This window comes from Nothoprocta perdicaria, unplaced genomic scaffold (genome assembly GCF_003342845.1).
Source record: "Nothoprocta perdicaria isolate Ctin4 unplaced genomic scaffold, notPer1 scaffold_331, whole genome shotgun sequence".
Taxonomy (NCBI): Eukaryota; Metazoa; Chordata; class Aves; order Tinamiformes; family Tinamidae; genus Nothoprocta; species Nothoprocta perdicaria.
Window position 1 is genome coordinate 170,302 of NW_020455568.1, and position 22,706 is coordinate 193,007.

General features: G+C 47.9%; 1 protein-coding gene across 1 annotated transcript in view; it reads left to right on the forward strand.

The window, feature by feature from the left end:
* Positions 1–22,706, forward strand: part of NTN1 (netrin 1) — a 93,550-nt gene that overhangs the window by 58,523 nt on the left and 12,321 nt on the right. Inside the window, exons 3-4 of the mRNA XM_026043618.1 lie at positions 6,866–7,015; positions 10,671–10,724. Coding sequence (XP_025899403.1) covers positions 6,866–7,015; positions 10,671–10,724 — 204 coding nt within the window. The remainder of the gene's footprint in view (positions 1–6,865; positions 7,016–10,670; positions 10,725–22,706) is intronic.

Below are 22,706 nucleotides of genomic sequence, written 5' to 3' on the forward strand. Positions count from 1 at the left end.
AAAGGAAAAAAAAAGTGAAGTCTGGATTTGTATCCCAGAAGTTTTTATTACATTTTTTTTCTCAGACATTGGATTATTTATCCCCTCTGTGGATTCTTTCCTATCTGATAAGGGCTATGCACAAACTGAAGTGTTCCCCTTTTGAGCTATTTCTGTGTTTTCTTTCTCATCTATGCAGCCACCTAGTTTCAGGAGGCTTGTGGCAACCTCATTATCTCTGAGACTTTTGCTCTGCTGCCAGATCTGACTGAAGCATTATTACTGGGATAATACGCATATAGGAACTTCATTTCCTTAGGAACCAGGCTAAAAATGTATCAGTACAAAAAAAAAATAATAAAATAAAATAAAATAAAATAAAATAAAATAAAGATCCTTTTGTTTTAATTTCAATGAAAGTATTTTCCAATCCACTCTTTTTCCTCCAAGCAACCCATCCTTACATCAGTTCACAGTTCACCAGTTCATGGCTATACGAGAAGCAATTTCCCCCACTCTGGATGAGTACATAGAACGTTGTTTTGATTTTAGAGACATGTACACATAGTGTGTGGAGACTGTCCTTCTGCCGGAGCTGCTCTCTACCTCCATATATGCCCTTGGGTGTCTTTGAGCAGAATTGACATTTTCAAATGGAAAAATAAATGAGGCAATCTGCACATGGCTGGTTGGCACCATGGTGGCAACAGGTCAACCCATGACGGGGCCTGGGGACAATGAATGCCACAGTTCACATGCTCCCCTTCCCCAAAAAATATATCTGTGGGATCTTGTGTGGTTGAGATGCTTTGCACATTGTCTGATCCATCCCTACAGGAGCTCCACAAGCCTCCTGCAATGGCTTGCAATGAGAGGTCAGGCAACACCTATCTATGTCCATGGACAAAGCAGAAGCCTCCAAATGAAGGAATGCTGCTCGTTTCTGATTGTTTCTTCAAGCACAGAAGCCAATTTCTAAAAACCTTTCTGCCAAATTAAGGGCTTTGGAATAGTGGGGCACTGGGCTTCAAGATTGGGATCACCTGTTAGGTAGATTTTAGCATCAGGAGGGCAAGGATTTCACATCCCAGGAGTTCAAAACACCTTGCATTCCCTGGCCATATGCATTTCATAGAATCAAGATTCAAATTAAACTTTTGAATCAAATATAGAATAGCAACAAAACCAAAAAAGGTTAGAGCAAATTAAGGATTTGTTTAAGTAAAAATATCTGAAATAACCCTCTAAATACTAAACCATAAGACTAGGGGAAATATGTTTACTGCATCAAGATGATGCGTGGTGCAATATTGAAGCAACAGACAAATCTAAATTGTTATGTTTTGACATTTTTGTTTTAAAAATATTGTTCAAATCAGAGTTTTCAAACATCAAGTTTGATTTTGGTGCACTTTCAAGTAGAAAACTGTTGCAGCTGCCTTTTTTTTTAACTCTAGCTCACATTTATGGAGGCAAGAATTAAAAAAGAAAGAAAAAAGAGGCAATTTTTGTCATGATTCTGGAAAAGCACTTAAGAATATTGTTGATTATAATATAGACTTACACCACATCATTGACCACATGAGATGTAAGTTCGTATTTAAAATTAAACTTAAGTTGCTGAAGAAGGATCTTTCTCTGAACAGGAACCTTAATCAATGATTATTGCAAATGATGGTATATGGGTTTTTTCCAGTTTAATTCTTTGCTGTCTTTCTACTCAATGTGCTGCACAGTGCAAATTATTTAGACATTGGTGTTTTGAATCCGGTCATTCCAAACAAGATATTAAATAAAGATACCCAGGCATGCAGTGAAATCAAAGCTTTTTCTTCTTCTTCTTCTTCTTCTTCTTTTTTTTTTCTGTTGTTATGCCATCAAATGGGCCTTTCATCATCCTGAAAAACCTCCAACAGTTTCCTTGAAAACAGGAAGATGTTAATTCTCCAAAAATGCAGGTCCTTTCAGATACCTTCTCGAAAAGGCATCATGTTTGATGACACCTAATCCTAGAGATTTTTCCCTCTGTTTGCTTTTCAACACATGCAGCAGGAGGAAGATTAGCAGCTGGGAATACTTCTGACCAAAATTTAAGGGTGGAACAATATTTGCATTTTTGTCATGCTGTTTGTCAATTTTCAGCGAGCCAGATATATCCCTGCAAGTTAAAACGCTTTACTGGGGAATTTCACATCCTTTCATGAGCAAGGTCAAGTTTTGCTGTCAGACTTTCTGGTTCCAAACCATCCAAATGTCAGCTGAAACATGAAAAAAGTACCATTGCTTATGTTATAGCAGACAACAGTCTGTCTCTCCAGATGCATGCATATAATAGTGACTTGTCTTGGAAGCTTCAGACAAAATATTAAACTCTACAACAGACTATTTTGCAATAGCTTGCCCCCAGGGGAAATTTCTTCCTAACTGCAGGCAGTTAGTAGCTGGCTTGGAGTGCTTATATCCGTATATATATTAATCCCAGCTAATATAACTACAGATGTTCTCATTCATAGGCCTATCTAATCCTGTTGGGTCTTTGCCATGGTGTCTCGTAGCCTGAGTTCTACAAGTTAATTACGTACAGTGCAAAGAAGTATTTCCTTTTATCATTGAAGAAGGTTGCCTTTTAAATTCATTGAATGTGCCTTTGTTCCTATATTTTAAGGACCAGTGGAGAAGAGCACCTGTCTGACCTTCTCTGCACAGTGCATTACTTGGCATTCCTCCACCATCTCTTGGCAAAGCTCTTCTAATCTTTTCCATCACCCTCAGATGGGTGCCTCTCTGTGCCTTTGACTCTGGCTTCCCAGCTGAGGGTGTCCTATTGATTTCTAGTGTCATAATATTATATTCAGTGTTACTCTCTACCCCTTTCACAACACAGCCTACTATCTTTCCTCTTCTGCGCTCCAGTGCAATCAGCCAGATGTTTCATTGACTCCCAGATCTTTCTCTGGAATGATTACAATTAATTGGGACCCTTCAGTGTGTATGAACCACTCTGCTCACTCCTTCCAATTATGCATACTTCTGTGTGTTGGTTTTTATCTGTTACTCCATCGCCTGTTAAGCTAACTTGGACTACTCTCACAGAAGACGCACGCTGTCTTCTCAAGCTGTGGATCACTTGGTGATGCACAGTGAAGTTGGTCATCTAGAGAAACTGCTACCTTCTTGCTTTCCTAGTCACTGTCTCTTATAAAAGTAACCAGCTTTTGTGGACAGAGACAACCAAATTGCTACACTCATTCTCCATTGAAAGCTAAATCATGCGCTCTTATTTCTTGTTTTCTGCTCCATAGCTGGTTTCTTAAGCATGAAACAACTTTATTTTTCACTGGTAATTCTTGGTCACGACTGCCACAAACACCACAAATTTTCTTAAAGACTTTCTGAAAGAGTTACTAAATCACTGGGATTACTTGCCTTCTACTTGCTGCTGTATGAACTAACAGATTAAAAGCATACCATTTTCTTGCATAAAAACCGTTCTTGTTTGCTCTTCTGAGCTTTGTTTCCTCCTTCATGGAATGATCCTTCTGAGCAAGGCATAGTGTTGCAGAAGCAAGGTTAGATATTAGCACTCTTGTCATCTCTAGCAATGCCTCAGGCATCGTCTTGCTGCAGTTTGTGATGAATTCTCGTGTCTGCTGCTTCATGGTCTCTGTTTCACCTGGTGCTAGAGAGTGCAGATATTCAGCGTTGCAGGAGTTATGGACAAACACATGCATCCTCAGAAAGCCTGGGCATGAAAACATGTTCAAAAGGTCCATGACATAATGTCAGTGAGGGTGCCAAAAAGATGTTTGCACTAATCATATCCCCTTTGTGATTACAGTGCATTCTTTCCTCAATTTAGGGTTACAACTCAAAGGAATTTGAATCATGCTAGCAAAACTAGCATTAACCACCAGCAGCTCAGCTACTCCATGGCTGGGGATTGAGAAGAGCCTGTAAATGCTGGCTCTAAGTGTTTGCACTGGCCAAGAAATTGCAAATTGCCTTTAATTGCTTCTAATTGCTGGCACTGGTTCATTTCCTCTGGGATAGGGACCGCAAATATGTATGTACATCTGCAGGCACTCTTGGGGCCGCTTCCTAGCTCACCACTCTAGGAAAGTTGAGTTGCTGCTGATTCAAAGGGTTTTCTGGAAGACAGGAAAGTCAAACTGAGTCCACATATTTGAGGATGTGGCAGTCATCCTGTACATTCAGGGTCCTAAATGTTTTGGCAGGGTGACCTGGTGCGAGAGTTTGGGGCTGGTTACAGAAAGTACATCATGCAGCAGCTTCCGCTGTCAGAGAGGAATCTCTCACGCAGAGCATTGGCACGGCACTGGGATCAAGGACAGGTGATGTCCACTTCTGTTGCTCAACTGCTCGGCAGCCTTGGCCATGTCATGGGTGCCGCAGGGCTGCAAAGCCTCACAGGTGTCCAGTCGTGATGGGGACAAAGTAGACAACCTCAGAGAGACGTGGCTATGCAAATACCCTGGCAGCTTTGGAAAAGCCTTGCTGAGGCATTACCTCATGAGGGAAGGAAGCAGCGTTTCCATTTATTTACATGGTGTCCAAAAGAGAACTCAGCGCTCAGCAGATCCACGCCTGTCCTCCAGGAGCCTGATTCTGCAAACCTTACTCATCGCAAAGCCCTTTTTTTTTTTTTTTTTTCCTTTTTATTTCTTTTCCCCTCTCTCATCAATGCAGTCCCACTGAAATCAGTGGAATCTGTTTGCTGGGGTGAGGATTACTCACAGGATGGGGGTTTGCAGGCGATGTAACATGAGGCATGTTCCTTTCCACTCCTCCTGCCCTTTGCCACTTCTTGTGTAACCCTTCCCTGCTTTGCTTGTGTCTCTTTTAAATCCTGCCTTTCTGCTGGTCTCTCCTCTTTAACTCCTTTCCCTCCTGCTCCCTTTAGACTTTCTCCAGCTTCCTGCGCTTCCATTTCTTCTCCTGTGGCAGGTCTCTCATGGCTAAAGTTTGCAGGGTTTCCTGCCATCCTCATCACAAACCATGCCAATTTAATCTTTAAAAAAAAAAAAAAAAAAGGATCTGTTAAAAAAAATTCCAGTGCAAACTGTTTTTCTGCTTCATGCAGGTATTCAAGCAAAGTAAGGTGTAAGAGGGAGAATAGGACTTGTAAGAAAAACCCCAATTCAGGAGTATTAAGGCAGGAGGAGAGCAGCAAAAGCTCCCGCATCACCACCATGCAAAGATTTTCCTGCACAGTTCAAAGCCAGTAGTACTCAAGCAGTTCAGGACGTATTGCCCAGTAACCCACAACAGGCAGAGCAGGTCAAACTGGGGGGCACTGGGTTAGTGAGCTGCAGCAGACTGGTGATGGCCAGAGGGATGGAGGGGTGGCTTTGTGTTGGCACATGAGGACCGTAACGCTTCCAAGAGATGCGTTCCCGACTGCCCGGAGCATTTTCATGGGCAGTGATACATGGTCCTGGTCCAGGTTGGCAGAGGAAATGCCGAAAGATGGGGAGCGACATCTGGTCTTCAGCACCAAGCCCAAAGGAAGTGCTGGGTGTGAGATGCTGCTCCCAATGTGGATGCAACATGTCTCAAACCAATATGAGTGTCTAAGGAGTGTGCAGGCCCTCAGCACCATCCCTCATGGGGCAATATGCTCCCACAGTGGGATTTTGGGGTGTTTGGAAGCCATGCCAGGCAGCTTGAGTTCCTGGAGCTGACTGGCAAATCTCCTGTCCACAGAGCAGCCCCTTTCCAGGCCCATTTGGTCTTCAGAAAGCTAGGGGGGCAATTTGCCCTCAAATCCTCTTTTTGGCAGCCAGCATCCGCAAGGGATTTGGGGAGAGAGGGATCAGCTCCCCAGACAGGGCTTTGGCTGGCTGCGTCCAGGGGATGCTGTGGAAGAAAAGGAAAGCTTTCTTGCCTTTCCCTGCCGCAGCTCAGCAGGGGCAGACCACAGTCTGGCACTGAGCTCACAGCTCTTAGAAATCAGGGCTGTTAACAAATGTGCGAGGCTGTAATCCTTTTGGAGCAGTGATGATAACAGGCCCCGATGCTGTTTTTCCTTTTTTCTTTTTTCTTTCTTTTTTTTTTTTTTTTTTTTTTTTTTAACAAACAGCTGCGCCGGTAAGTCCCACTGTGGGAAATGAGATGGTGAATGATTTCAAGTGCAGTATTTACATCCCCTGCCAAACCCTTCACATCTGCCCGGCTCCGCAGTCAAGCCTCCATCCATCTGGCTGGAAACAGCAGGTCCTCCAGGCTGCACGCAACCCACCAGGGCATTTCCTTCCTGCGCCCTCAGCACCAGCTGCCAGGGATGCTGCTCAGCGGGGAGAGGGCTCGAGCAACAGCACTGAAAAGAGGGCTTTTTTTCATATCGGATGTGAAATGAATTCACAATGTCCCAAAAGTGTTTGCTTCTTGCCTGAGATCTCCTGTGCAGAAACACTCCTTCCTTCTGACCGTTTTCTATGCGCCACTGACATGGGTTCGGGAGCGGGCTTGATGAGTCCTGCGACCTCCTTCTTTGTGCTTTGTGGACCCCGTTGTTGCAGCAGCCACCTTCAGATATGCTCAGAACAGAGCCCCCCATTGCCACCCCAGCTCAGATAGCCGGTATGGGCCACCAGAGCAAGGAGGATGTCCAAGAAACGTGTCCCTTCTCCCGTCCCTGGTTCCTCACTGTGATTGACAGCGGTAGGGTCACCTCCATCAGCTTCCCACCGAAGTGGTGGCTGTTCAAATCCAATGTGCCAAATGTCACCTTTGTTTCAGATGACCACAACTGCTGACTGGAGGACACATTCATGGAGAAGGTGGAGCTGAATCCATTGTGAGCCAACGTGTTGGGTTTTGCTCTCACCTCCTGCGCTGACGCTTTTGCTGTGTATTCCCCCCACAGAATGCGATTGCCACCCTGTGGGCGCCGCTGGCCAGACCTGCAACCAGACCACGGGCCAGTGTCCCTGTAAGGACGGCGTGACAGGCATCACGTGCAATCGATGTGCCAAAGGCTACCAGCAAAGCCGGTCACCCATCGCCCCCTGCATAAGTAGGTGGACCGCTTTTTCTGTGTCTAACATAGTGGATTTGGCCTCTAACACAACCTTTGGGAACAAAGCACATGCTCAGCGGTTGCCCTGCCAGCCTGAGTGGCTACTAACCTGGGCTGTGCATGTGTCCATGGTTAGCGCAGAGGGGAAGAGGCCATCTGGGAATCCCAGATAGCCACACTAGCAAAAATGGGCACATATACATCCAAAATACAACGCTGGCTTCCATGTAGCTCATTTGTCATGGTGGGCAGATTGAGTGCATCTGTAGCTAGTAACCCTCAAGAAATCTGTGATTTCACTTTGCAGACCCCAGAGGTGGCTGGGGAGCACATTTGCTTTGTGGCACCATGTCAGCTCTGGATCCTGTGGCAAATTGCTATCAGCAGAACTTCTTTTGAAAACCAGGCTATGCTGCAACGGCCCAGAGATCAAATCGGAAATGCTGCCGGCTGGATTGAGCTGCCACTGTGATAACGCAGCTGGGAGAATCTGGGCTGCTACTCGATATCTTACACTCACACAACCTGGCCAAAAGCCCGTGCTTTTTTTCCTACTTGATTCCCTAGTTTTGCTTTCTAGTTTGCCTCCTCAAGATCACTTTTGCCATCTACTCCTGAAGCAACAGCACCAGGCACAATGCCCATAGTCTCGTCACCACCGTGTTTCCCTCCACATCCCCATCTAAGTCCTCCTGAGCCCACTGGGGCTGTGGGGCAGCTCAAGCTGCTGAGTGCATGATACCTGGGCAAGATGTTCGCTACCCAGCACCCCAGGTTGTGCCTGGTGCTTAGATGTTGGCTCATCCAGGGGCTCCTATAATGCATCACAAACATAATCATGCTAGTCTTCCCCACCTGCCTCCTCAAATTGGTGCATCAAAAACTCAGGACATGCTGGGGAAAGAGAGTTGCTCCCTACAACTGCTTAGAGGGGAAACAACAAAAAGGCCCATCAGGGAAAGAAAGGTGAAGGCTGAAAGAACCAAGTCTTTGCCAGAAACCCGCAATCACTTCCAGCCCTGTCCACCCCCGGTGTCTGCCTCGCAGTGCCACCATTGCCAAATCACAGTGTAGATGATAGCCTTTCTCCACCTTCTCCGACTGCAGCTAACAAACATTCCGCAGTGGTTTCTGGTCACTTGAGATTCATTCTTCCCCGTGTCGCAATGGGACGGAAAGAGCTCAAATCAGATGCTTGTTTCCCCAAGATGTTACAGTCATGGCTCCGGTATGCTTTGCAGCAAGTATGTGCAAAGGTTTATCATTAATCGTTCCCCCAGGGCCATGGTAAATCAGAGGGTAAATTGTTCCTTGCATCACCTCCCTCGGGATTCATCGCACTAAATAAAGACAGACACAGGATTTCAACATGATCAAACCAGGCCCTCAGAGTGGGGCTGCACTCCTGCCAGCTGCCGAATCAGCGGCTAGCAGCCGCACACCAGCGTGAGAGCCTGGCGGCATGGCCCAGCACGGCACGGCATGGCACTGCCCACATGGCACGGCACGGCACTGCCTGGTATGGCATGGCATGGCACTGCCCGCATGGCACGACCTGGCACGGCCCGCATGGCACGGCACGGCACGGCACTGCCCACATGGCATGGCATGGCACAGCACTGCACGGCATTGCACTGCACAGCACTGCATGGCGTGGCACAGCATGGCATGGCATGGCATGGGTTGGCACACCATAGTATGGCATGGCACAGCACTGCCCGCATGGCACAGCATGGCCCTGCACGGCTCGGTCCAGCACAGCATGGCCCGGCACGGCACGGGGACCCCGGGGTCCTGCCGTCCGCCCGGCCCCGTGGGACACACAGCTCCCTGCCCCACACCACTGACACACAGGGAGGGTTTTTTTTTCCCATTATTGGATTCAATTATTTGTCACTATAAAATAGATTTTTCCACAGGCTGAAGCTTTTGACAGAAATGTGCTTGCAAGGACTTCAGTGCTCTTGCCTGCCCATTAAGTCACAGGTTCCAGTTAACATGAGTATCTCATCTAATAAGAAAGAGAAAAAAAAAAAAGAAAAAGACCACATTTTCATCCTTGAAAAACATTATTCAGCATATCCTATGTGGGTGTATGTGTAATTCATAAACATACCCATATATTTCATACATGCAGAGCAAAGGATACTCGCTTTCACACCTGCCCACATTGCTGTCTTGTCTTGAACTAGGAGAGTGCTGACATGTGCATGAGTCCATCCGCCTTCCCTGCAAGAGTGCAGTTACTCTCTGATTTACCATTGCTTATATATTTTTCCTGTCCCAGAGACTTATGGCCACATAAAAATCCCTTTGTGGGGAATGAGCAAGACCACATGTTGGTCCTGCCTGCACTGCAGCCCGCAGCAGCAGGCATGAGCATCCATCAAGCCGCCAGCTTCAGCAAGGCTGGGCCGCCTGTTCAGCTACCATCTAATTACAGAGCAGGCAGCCCACAAGGGCTTTTGCTGCCCAGCTTGAATTGCAGGAGGGTGAGCAGTGCAAAAAAGCCATCTAGTGCTTGTTGGGCTGCACCCATGTACGTCGCAGTCACTGCAGTGCAGACAGACTCTGTGGCCAGGGGGTTCTTGACAGAGGTGCACGAGCACAGACAGATGGAGACACTGGCTGCCGGTGCTCTGATTCTCCCGTGGTTAAATTCCACCCACACAATCAGACAAAAGATTTTGACCAGTAGGTCTTTCCCCCACTCAATTTCCCATGGATGCACACGAATCACACTGCTGGTCCTTGAATATGCAGCAGATATCATTCATGAGAGCTCCCTAAGTGCACTGAGGGAAAATAGATCACCTTGCTGAAGCTGAGACCATCTAATGTTCCCCATCTGCAGTCCATCCTTTTGACATTAACAAGCCCAGCCAGACTTGGGCATGAAGATCCAGAACATCATGTGGTTTCAGCTCTGTACACAAAGCCTGTCCAAAATCAAAACCAGAGGCCAGTGCATTGGCAGCAGATATATTTGCTTTTCCCTTAAATACGAGAGATAATATTTCTGTCCTAGAGAATAGATGTGATACTTTACTTGCATCCTATCTCACCCCAAGGAGTGGGATGTAGATAGCACTTCCTCAGATGGGAATGGAAACTGCAGCTGAAAGGGAGGGTCACTCCAGGATAGCACAAGGCAGCAATGTTCCCTTTTCCTGTTTCCCATTGACAACGGACACTTTGCAGCCGTGAGTTGTCTGGCTTGTGCATCCTCCAAGTCCATGCAAGAGCTCACCATCACCACAGATTTAGCAATTGCATTAGATTGCAAGTGTACACCGCAGCATTCACCTGGCACCACATCAGTGAGCTAGCTAGCCGTATGACAGCAGCTGAAGAAATCTGGAATCACCTAGCCACTTCCCTGGTTTAGCTACAAGCCACAATGTTCTTGGTATAAAATATCTCTCTCCACCTCTCCACACCCATTTGGGAGGATTTTGTGATGTGTCTGCCTGGTGTGGTAGTCTGTGCAGTTTTCTAAGGTTCTTGCAATACTCAGGTCACATCTTAACTGTAGATATGTTTAGAAGGGGTAAATGGGCTGTGTGCATGGCATGGGCTCTCGGGATCTGGAATAACACCTCCTCCTTTTATATTTTCTCCTTTCCTGCTTGTTCTGCCCTTTGCTGCACAGAGATCCCTGCTGCTCCCCCCACGACTGCAGCCAGCAGCACAGAAGAACCTGCAGGTACGTTGTCTCTTCTTCTAAAACCCCTTCATTGTGCCCTGACAGTGAATGTCGTTTTGAGTGATCATCTTTTGAGATATCTTAAACTAATACTCTATTGCCTGAGATGAAGTGGATACCTCTTACTTCCAAAATGTCCAAGTCTTTGAAACAAGTGTGCAACATTCAGAGATAGATGGGTGCTTCTAGGAGCAAGTGGGTGTACATAGAAGATACAGATATTCTTCTCCCAGAGGTGGATAAATCTATAAGCACTCCAACGTTGCCCAAAGTGGGATCAACACCTGATGGGAAAGAGGTAAGAACTCAAGACCAGTCTCAGTGTAATAGTGCATTTCCGCAGCTTCCAGGTGTGTCATTGTTGCTGGCCTTGTGGTGGCCAGCAATGGCAAACAGTTGCTCCAGCTCCGTCTCAGGGTAGGACATGGCATGAGAAAAGCCTGTTCACCTTGTGAGTCCTGGCTGGCACGTGAAATCATAGCATGATGTTCAGGTACATAAAATCAAAGGTGAATTGACAGAGTCTGCCATGTACCTTCTGAACTGAGGGCAGTGGTTCAAACTTCAATGGTTTTCTTTCCAGGCAGAAGTGCCATAGGAGGGTAAGAGAAAAGTTTGGCCAAGTTCTCCACCTTCCTCTCTTTCGGTTTTACAGTCTCGTCCTCTCCATGTTACAGAGGGACTTTCCAGAGGCCTGTATACAACTCCCTCAAGGTCTGGCATGTCTGAACAGCCACTGACAGCTCAAGACAGAGGGCCTAGGGAAGCCAGGCACAGTAACTTATCCTGTCCAGCTGCTCACAGATTCCTGCAAAGTTTGAACAATGCCATGTCTGCGAAGGATACGGAGAGTAAGGGTTGTTTACTTCTGTCTCACCAGTGTAGGGAGGTTCATAAATTAAGGATTTTATACTAAAAGTGATGAATGTCACCTTGAATTGAACTCTGAGACAATTGCTTGCACCCATGTCAGAGCTTTTCACACAGCTGTGTGCATTGCTGTATGCTCAGGAACTATTCCCAGGATGGCAAACCTGGGAAGCAAAGGGTTGAGGCCTTTAGTCCAGTGTCATGGGAAGGTAAAGCTCAGAACTTCCTATAGGACTGCTTTAAAGCCAAGTTCTGTCTCCTGTAGATACAATAGGAGCAACACTCTAATATTTTGGGTTGGTAGGCGCAAGAAATGTCTTGCAGCCTAGAGGTTGTGCCTGTTGCTTTGCATGTGCTTCTTGAAGTGTCTTCTGTAACCTGAAGCACAGGAAGGAACTCTAAGACTCACACCAACAATCTGCTCCTAGCCAGCATGCCTCCGGCTCGGATGTTGCTGATCACAGGATTTTGCTATCTAGAAGTGATTTGCAGAAAAAAATGGCCTGGGAACACTGTGAGTTTATGTTCCACATCAGAGTCTGTCTATTCCCCATCCTCACACATTCCCTAGCCCAAACTGTTCTCAGTATATGGCAGAGATGGCAGAGCAGACCTGAATGCCAGAGAGACTTTCACAGGTTCTGCCAACAAATATGACTATTTGACAGCTGAAAATCCATAGCCATGTCTTGTCATGGCCATTTCTGCTAGGACCTTCGCTCCTGAAAGCACACTCCATCTGTGTGGAGCTAACATGCAACCTTTTGAGCAGTTGCACAGTCTCCTCATACCACGACTGGTTCCCAGAAGCAGAACCAGCACCAGGCATTCAGACCAGGGAGCTCTTACCCAAAACCTCATTATAGATAGATGCATGTGGTTGCTGTAAGAGTGTGGTATTATGATGTTGGTTGACAGTGTGGTGGAATGATGCTGGTTGCTATAGCAGTGGTCCCAGTCATCCAAAGAGTCCTGTTCTTCCACTTGCAAGCACAGGGGAAAGGCAAGGTGAGAAAGACAGATCATTAGGAATGTGGGAGAGATATCGGGTTTTCCAAGTCATCCCTTTCCATGGACTCCTTCCTGCTCCAGGAAGGAAGGGCCAGGGACAAAGACATATCCCACCCAGTGCCGTTGCCCAGGCCATTTGTTAAGGTAGTGCCCAGCTTGAGTCAACAACCTCTCCTGGCTGTGGTCAGGCTTCTGCAGCATGGAGTGCATTCATGGGTGAGTAAGATACTGCTTCTCTGTCCAGTCTTTGATGCCTGAGGACCCCTCAGGTTAGCATTGCATGCAACTTACCACACTAAATTGCCTGCCAGTTGCTTGGAGATGGTGTCACAATGTGACACTTGAGCAGTCTGCATTTGAACTGGTCACGGAGAACTCTTGAGGTCTTTTTGCTGCTTTTGTGCGCTCATTTCTTCTGGACATAGTTCTGTTCATGAGTCGAAAAGGGCTTTTCTGAGGAGATTCTCTGCTACTTATTCACAGCTTCTTTTCCTGCCAGACCCCATGTTCTCTCACATCTTCCCAGAGCATGTCCATGAGCAGGGTCTGAATGCAGGCAAAGGGCTTGGAGGAAGCAGTATTTACCCACATCTATCAGCCAACATCCTGTCTTGAAAGAAATTTGCTGTGGAAGCCCCCAGCCCTGCTCCCTGCACAATTCATGGGGTGAGGAGTGGTTTGCGGGTGACACACATCTCCCAGTCCATGTCCTGCTTTTGGTTTCCAACAAAGCTGGGGAAAAAAAAAACATCTCCTTTCTGAGAAACTCTTGCACTGTCCTGGGCAAATGCCAAGTAGAGTAATCGCATTTGGCCATCCTAAATTCCACATGCCATCTCGATTGGCTACAGCGTTTGTCAGTGCCTACCCTGAGCTGATGTGCTATGGCAGTGTGACCTGCAGGAGCACCAGGCTGGGAGTCACTGCCATGAGCTCAGTGCCAAGCACTGCTGCGGGTGGGATGGGGGCCAGACCTGGGCTAAGGGCCCCCCAGCCTGGCAGTGTGAGGAGTGAGCAAGGTTGAGGGACTGAAGCGGTTCAGTGCATCTTTTTGGGATCCTCTAGCAGCATCCTAGGTACTGCAGTCCTCCACATCACACATCCATCTACCCTCTGCCTGGAAGATGGTGGGAGAACGTCAATAGGGATGCTTGGAGGGTTTAGAGATGCATGCCTCAGGCTGGCAGTAATTCAGTGCTGTAACTCAGCCGCTCTTCTTATTTTCCTGGGTGTGATTAAAGCCTGTAATCAGAAAATCCTTAGAAGAGTTAGAAGCTTAAGAAAAGAGCTGCCTTTTTAGAAGCTGAGAGGGTTATACGTGGGCTGGGAGCAAACCAAGAGTCCTAGGAGCAATGAAAAATGGCTTGACAGAGTCTCTTGGATTCTGGCATTATTTGAAGGCAGGCTTTCCCCATTCCCTGCCTGGATCCATTACAGTAGGCCAATCCATCTTTCCAGGAGCAGCTCACAACGTGTGGCGCGCTCTCTAACAGCTCAGCGGAGGTTGAGCCAAACTGAGCAATCTGATGGGCCTGATGTCTCACAGCCCCGATAATAATTCTTCTCACAGCGATTTTTATTGGGCTTTTTAAGCAGCACTTTGTCCAGATAGTTTGAACCTTCCATATTTTATGCCTTTCTTTCAGAGTGTTGGACAAAGTATCAGACAGCCCCAGGTCTCAGCATCGCACAGCTCCCATCATCACCCTGTAGCATCCTGTAGAAACTCCTGGTACTTGGCAACTGCTAAATTGATGTCCCTGATGAAGGCTGGAGGAGTAGCCGGAGCCTCCCATGGTACGATAGCAATGGGTTATAAGGATGGAAATCCAGAAGAAATTAGGAGATTTTGGGCACAACCAGTTCTGGGAAAGATGCTGCTTTATTTCCTTTGTTTGTAGCTGAGCATAACAAAAAGCTGCTTCCTCGCCAAGAACTGAATTAGTGTCACCAATGATCTAAGTCAACGAGGGGTAAATTTCAAAAACGCATGGGCCAAAGCTGGCCTGGGTACAAGTGAGTGGAACAATGTTGACTTTGGTGTGGGGGGCGTCCTGCCTGGCTCCACTTAGCCCTCAGAGGTCCGAATCAAATTGGGGAAAATAGCCAAAACAGATTTGTTTAGATTAAATGCATTGATGCTTTCCCATGCTAGATTTGAGGATGAGGAGGGAGTTCTCCTTGGTTTTGTGTCCAGGCTAGGAAAGCACTTCCAAACATCCAGTTCAAGTTCTGAACAGCCCTTTCTTTTCTGGTTCCACTTGCAGATGAAAAAGAGCACAGTGAAAGGACAGAAATAAGAGTAGAGGGAAAGGTTTACAAACCTGCCAGCCAGTCAGTCTCTTATCCGAATCTAATCCAGACTGGCTTGGAAATTATTATCTTAGGTGGATGATTTCAGCTCGTGGGCTTAAATAAAAAACAGGAAAGTGGATTGATACAACTTTGCATGGTTTTCCCCTGGAAAGAGGCCTTCAAGGTTTCAAGACTAGATCTGACCTTTCCAGAAGACCTTTGGGCTCAAAGTGTTTTGAGCCTGTACATCCATGTACAGGCCCTTTTGTACATAGATGGTGAGGAAGAGGCAGGATGTGGGGGCAAGGAGAGAGATGCTGAAGAGCATGAGTTTGCCACAGCCCGGCGAGCACCACTCATTCTGAGAAACGCCTGAGTTGTGGCCTCACCATCCAGACTTGGGGAGCACAATGCAGCCCTCAGAGAAGACAGGCTCGTAAAAAAAATTGGCTCCACATCGCAACTTGCTCAAAGTTTACAGGCAATCCAATACAGCGGTGGACGAGGGCCCAGGCTAGATGCTGCGGTATGCAAGTGTGATTAATATCTTCCGGAAGTGGTAAGGCAAGGGAGATGGGCAGCCTGGTCTCTGTTTTGGAACCATCTGAAATCCTCACAAGGGAAAAAAAAAAGGACAAATCCCATAGGCTGTCTAAGCCTTTCAAGACTGTTCCTGCCTGTGTGTCTCACTTGGAAAAAAACACACACAAAGGTTATGGCTTCAGTCCGGGAAAATAACAACTTTGTAGGAAACAGTAGAAAACATTCTCTTGAAAACATCCTCTCTCCCAGGAGGAAATAGGTCCTTTCTTTGGATGGTGAAAGGATCTTCATTGAGATCCTGCTTTAACCTGGCCCGCTGTAGTCAGCTTCTGTAGAGCAGAGAAAGGCAAGACCCAGGAGGTGTCGGGTGCCATCATGATGCAGAGCTCATTGCCATAGAGTCCAGGAGCATCCCAGGCAGTCCAGCGGATGGGGTGCACATGGGCACCCACCTGCATAGGGGGACAGCTGCCCTCCAATTAAAGAATTGGACTTCGGGGCAAATTTTTCAAGTTTGAGCTGGATGCCACAAGCAGGAGCTGGGAATGGGGAACATTGGCCTCTCTTGACGCTCCTGTCTCTTCACCTGCCAAATGATCTAGATGCCACAGGCTGCCATCAGTGACAACATCCTGCTCTGATGGCCAAATTTGGTCTGCTCCTTAAAAGGAGCTATTTTCCCATTTGAGTGAAGATCAGAAGGTTTAATTTGAGATGAAATGGAGCAAAGCTTGTTTCAGAAAGAACCCACTGCTCTCAGGTACTCCCATCATCTCAGGGGCACTCACTGTGGTATGCAGTAGAAACACTCTCTGGGACAGGTCTGGTCTCATGGCAGCACAGCAAAACAAAGACTGTCATAGGGTGGTCACAGATTCACAGCTGTCCTGTAATGGGAAAAAACAAGAAAGAAAACTCCTGCATCCTTCAGGCTTGCTACTACAGACACTCATATTGCCCAGGCATAGCTTCATCAAGCACCATTTGAAGATGAATTGAATCATTTGCTCCCACTGCATGTTGGGCAGTTCTTGAATTTCATGGCTATGGCAGCTGGAAGACACCTCCTTATTTCCAGCCTACTGGACAGTTTATACCCATATGTTTCTGAAGAACATGGTACTTTAGGTTCAACATCACTCCCAAAGGTTGTGGTCCACTTACCTTGCTGTTCAAGGTCTTTTAAACACTGTGGTCACTGCTGAAGCAACATCTTCAACAGAAAAGTGACATGAGAAAATGATTAAATGTACCATAACTCCTTTTAATGAGAAGCTGGAAACAAGCAGTCAACACCATGTGAGCAGCCAGCTGCCTCCACAACATTCATGAGGGGTGTGAGGCTTTCTTGGAAAATGACAGTGAGCAGAAGAGACACTGGTATTGTGTAGCTCCACAAGAGGGGTAGGACATGGGGTCAAACTCCAGTCCTGGAAGAGCTGGGCTGCTGGTAAGGGCCTCCTCTTCAAAAGTTAACTAAAGTGCTGATGTTGATGTTGAGTCCATAGCAGGGGTAAAAGCGGTGGTTGGCTTTGATCTGGCCAGCAAGGACCCAGCTCATTTTCCTGTGCTTAAACAAGGGCATGCAAACTCTTGGGCTCTTGGAACAGCTACCATATATTCTCAGAGGGCTTAAGGAAGCAATTCCCACCCCAAATCTCCATTACACATTTGGCCAAAAAAAGAAAATGGTGCAAGAATTCACTTTTTTTCTTGAAGCTAGTCATGACTATTACAAGATGTGCTAGTATCCTGCAAGGACTCCATCAGGACACATGAAATCCATCATAATAGCACCAGCTCCAGCAAGATGGTTCAAGTTCACATGTCACATGTCTCACATGTCTCTGCTGCATTTTCAGCAGAGATAGCAACTAGGGAGGGAAGGATTCAGTTCAGGGCCCAGTTTGCATCAAGGCTTAAAGAAGAACTAACAGAACTGGAAATGACTGGAGCCATTTCTCCACAACCTGTGCTTCAGGATTGGAAGCTCTTGAATTTCCAACTGCAGCAACCATATGGAGTTCACAGATTTTATCTTAGAAGTGACTCCCAACATGCACTGAACCCTTCAAGAATCTCAGGTGGACATACTTGGCGCAAGCATTCCAGTGGCTGCAGGTCCAGGTCTCAGCTAGGATTAGGTTGGGTCCTCTTGGCAATTAGAAGCATTAGCTTCTCGGATCAGCAAGCTACAGTGATGACCCCTCCTGCAGCCCACTCTGTGCAGGGGTCTGGCAGAGGCTCAGATGCTCCTGCACCCAGGTGTGCTGCATGGGGTCAGAAGTACTGAATGGAGGAGGAAGGGCTGCTCTCGACTGATCAGTGGAGCGTGGGATCCTGAGCCTCCTGGCACTGGCAGCTGCTTTGGGACCCTCCTGAGCCCCGTCCTTCCAGCCTGCTGGGAAGAGGAAGAACACGCAAGAATGCTCCAGGGCAAGGGTTTCCAGCTGAACCTGTCTATCCATTGTATATCCCCTGTCTTTGAAAGGGCTCTTCGACTACTTGTAGGAACAGTTGAGTAAAATGCAAGAACATGCATTAATGTAAGAGACTGTTCTTTGTGCAGATCTCCTTTAAAAGAGGCAAACTGAGAGCAAGGAAAAGACATACCTATAGCAACACCTTGCAAATTTAGCATGAAAAGAACCTTGAAAAGACCCAGAAGAAAGCGTGGTTTTTCAGCCAATATATATCAAAAAGGAAAAATCTGAAGACATTCCTGATTTCAGACTAGATTTTTCTCCAGACCAACAAAGGAAATCACTAAGCTTTTGCTTTGCAGAACTGCAGGCAGAGTACTGCTTAGCCTTAGGTTATTCGATTTCAAGTAGTGAGGCGTCTGGGTCATCACCTGGCTCTGATATTAGCTGGAAAGGCTTTGGCGTGAGTGCGCGCGCACGCTCGCGCTTGTGCTCACACATCTGGAGCAGTTCAGCAGAGCAAGGGGCTGGCGGCAGCTCCACACGGGCTTCGGAAACGCTCGTCTCCCAGCCAAAGGGCTCCCGCATGGGCTTGGAGCACATTCCCTGCCTGCTCTGTCTCAGCACAGACGTTCCCAAAGCGTGGGAAGAGGCACGCTGTGGGGGAGGCTATGCCTTGGTAGCAGGAGATTCCCAGCTCTGAGGAAGCGATCCCAACAGCGAGTGCCAGCAATGCCAGAAGACAGAAGTGTCCTGCAGACGGACTCAGGGTCTCCACAGCCATCTGTGGTACAATCGAGAGGGCAAATTCTTGTTTTGGTCACCCAGGTGGAAATCTAGGCTCAGTCTGGGGATCTCTATCTTTTTATCCAGCCGAGTACATTCATGAGTAGTGAATGCGGTCCTGCACGGGTATTCTTCTACTTGTCTTAGGCTGTAAGAGAATGATGGATTGACTGAGTGATTGATTGACTGATTGATTGGCCAGGGGACCCAGCTTGCTTCTGAAAAGAGGGTTTTCTTTACGGTGATCCACAGTGAATGGATTTGAGCACAATAAGGGGGTGAGGTGAGGGCTGTCCAGTGAAGAAACTTCTACTGGCCTCTTCACAATATTCCACAAATTCTGTGAAAGAGGAAAGAAAGTGCAGAAATTTGTCCTGCATGGATGCAATGTGCTCTTACAATCTTTTCTCAGGCTTTCCCACATCCCTGCATCTCTACTTCTCCGTGTGCCTGGCACTGGGACGCTGCCACCACAAGGATAGTTGTGCTGGCCTCCAAGTGCAGCAGCTGTGCCAGGGGGATGGCACTGGGGATAAGCCTTCTTTGCAAAACTTGCCCCCAGCACCTGCTCTCAATCGTAGCATTTTCCCTGCAGTAGCAAGTCAGATTTGCCCCCAGCTCTGGCCACATTGTGCCCGTGCACCCGCGCCACACTCTGTCCAGCACGCAGCCCGCTCAGCTGGAGAGCTGCTGTCAGCCCAGGGATTTATAGGGTGGCCCATACTGCTGAAGACAGATGGTTTCCTATTAATGCATTTAATCATGTCGACTGCGGCTCTGCACAAAGCCGTGTCCCCGGGGGAGGCTGCAAGAGGCAATTCTGGAGTTCATCAGTGGTTGGAGCACAGGTCCGGGGCTGCCGCCTGGCTGGCTGCGGAGGGCTGGGGACCCGTTTCTGAAGGGAAAGTGCTCAGCAGCAGTGAAGTGCAGTTGGGACCAGCACAGAGCAGCCCACACATCTCCAGGGCTGAGCAAAGGCCTCGGCATCAAGCTTGGGGCTTTGTTCCTGCAGGGACGCATGGAGAGGTGCCACCCAGCGCTCAGGGCTTCAATGCCTCTGGACAGGAGGTGCTGGGATAGGCAGAGTCCCTAAGCCAGGCCAGATGTGTGGGTTGGATACCCCCGGCCAGGGCAAAACATTCATGCCCCCTGTGCCAGCAGCAGGAGTGAAGGAGGCAGTGGCAGCTGCCTTGGCTTCCTGCAAGATGCTGGCAACTCTGCTCCAGAGACCTGGTAGCATCCAGGCATTTGGCCATGCCAGAAGATGCAGAGGTAGGAATAGGACCATGGGCTCAGTTCTGCAAACCACCAGCCTCTGCTTTCCATCCTGGCTGCTCCAGGCGAGAGGCTTTAATCTAATTACATGCTTTATTTGCGCCAATTTGTTTTTCAATCAATCTTGTTCAGCCTGAAGAAAGGACGCTACTGTGGGCTCATTTGCACCTTCTTGTTCCAAGGGAGAGGTTAATGGCAGTTATCCTTGCTGGAAATGCCTGGAGGGCTACAGATCTGGTTCCCTTTTTTGCACTGGGCACTGCCTGGCCTGCTTCAGAGTCTTGTTTCAGGATCCCTTCCCTTGGTGGTGTCTAGCAAAGGAGAAAAAGTCAGTCCTGTGTTCAGCTCCAGAGCAGCCTGGCTGCTGCTCAAGGATCTCTCCAAAACGGACTGTTTCACCAGGGTCCTTTCAATGCAGGTGTCCTGGGGAGCTATAGAAAAGTGTTTTCCAGGGGTTTTCAGTGCCTCCCAGAAGTGTCCTGAGGAAATGCTAGGGCCTACAAAACAGGGGAAAAAATGGTGATTTTACCTGAACTATACCAAGGCAAGACTGACACAACTTGCTGTGTTTGTGCCAGTGCATCAGCCAGAGCAGCTGTACTTGTTTCCAAGGCTATACAACAGAGACAGCCTCCCTGCCCAATGTACATGTGTGCTGGTGAAAAGCATTTCTGGGGTCACTTTGGAGACCAGAAATGTTCCAGGACCTTTTGTCAACATTTCCCATCTCCCCGTAGTTTACATAGTCTATCTGTGAGGAGAGCAGGCCTTTGGTCGCAGATTCTCTCCAAGGACACCTGAGGTGGAGGAGCAGGGTCTTGGGTGAGGGCATTAACCCTCAGCAGCTCCTCAGCTCCTTGGTGGTGGCTGGTTGAGCCACCCTCCAGGGTTGCAGGACTGCAGGCCCATTCTGAGGTTGAAAGCCCTGGGTCAGCTCAGAAGGTGGCTGGGGATGCAGAAGAAGGTCTGGAGTAAGGAATGAAGTGAGGAACCAAGAGGAATTTAGTCCCATTCCCAGCATGAGGCTATGGTGGACTAAACCTTGACTCAAGCCTAAACTTTCATTGTGTTCAGCCCTTCTGGACACAAGCTTACGTAAATCTAGCAATGCATAAATACCCTGATTTCACTGAGCTACAACCACACAGGCTGTCTGCAGGCAAGCTGGCCCTTGAGAAGAGCTGGGATGTCTGAGGGCACACATGGCATGTGCAGACAGCCCAATTCTCATCCTGTCCTCCCAACTTCAGGCCAGTCTGGCTCCAATACCCAATCCAGTATTTGAAAACCCTTCCTGAACCGCAGGCTCTAACAGCATTGCCAGGAGAGCTGCAAGGCCACACAGCTCAGTGCAATCCCATGTCGGAGATGTGCTTTGCCTTAGGACTTAACACGGACCCTCCAGAAGCAGACCTAGACTCTCAGGATCGCTGACCACACGCTGAGGGGAGAGGGATTGTCTGGGAGGACAAGTCTGGGACAGTTTTGCACATCCCATAACTTGCCTGACCAGAGCAGCTCAGGTCCAGTTCATCCCACATCCAAGGTCTGCAAATTCTGCCAGGAGTTGGTAGCAAGGGATGAGCTTCCAGGGAGGCGGCGGAGGCCACTGAGCCCGAGGCCGCAGCTGTCCCGCAGCCAGCCTCAAAAGCCAGAGCTCCGACTTGAGTGGTAGATTTGCAAAGGGCATTATGCACATTAGCTGGGCTGTCGCCAGCACGGGAGGAAGAGCCAACTTAGTCCTAACAGCCTCCATCGTTCTGTTCAACATCCGGATCAGGGAAAAGGGGCTGCAGGGGGTACCAGGGAGAGCACAGAAGAAACGATCCCACTGCTAAAGTAAATAACCTAGGAAGGATTCTCTGTCTTAAGCTTGCTTCTACATTAAAGAAGGCAGCTCTGAGACAAAGCATCTGACTCAAGGCCAGCCAAAATTAAATTACAGCATCAATTCCTTGCAGTCAATGTGCGGTCTACAAGCCAGAGACATTGTACCCAGCACAGTTGCTCAGCACACAGGAAGAAACCTGAAAGCAATCAGCAGGCTGCACGCCCCTGAGCCAAACGCGTGTGGGCTTGGGAGCGAGACAGTCCTCTGCGCTGTGTTCCTCTGCCATGCGGAGCTCATGTGCAATAGCTTTAAACAGCTTTAAACCCCATCTATACTCCCCAGGCAACGGAAGAGCTACTCCAGAGCATCTCCTCCCTTGGGATGTTTGGTCAGCGAAGGACATGAGTGAGAATTTAGTTTGGAGCAAGGATGTTTGGCCAGCAGAGCTGGCACTCTTCAAAATTACTCTAACAGTCATTGACCAAGACTGATGGAGGAAATATTAAAATAATCCTTTGGGATAGAAGGGGCAGCTTCAATATGGGGTGGAGAGAAGTAGTTTCACGAACATCTAGGCAAGATGTCCACAAGTCTGAGGGTCAAAAGACCCCTGCTGTAACTTCTCGGAACTAACGCTGGCACAAGGCCATAATTTTTCAGTCCTGATGCTGTAATGGCTGATAGCATATTACTTACTATATTCTGCTGAGAGACATATGACTCAAAGCAAGGCTTCCAGCATGCTGGGATGCTTCAAGACTGTCCACAGAACTGCTGTCCATTCCCAGCACATGCATTTTCTCCATTCAGCACCAAGCAGCTGCCTGAGCCCATGATGAGTCACATAATAGAGAGAAATTTTGCTTTTTTCCCCAATGGCTCCTCTGTTCCTCGGGCTTTTCTTCTGTGTTCCAAACCACATGCTGAAGAGGTTCTCTGCTCACCTCT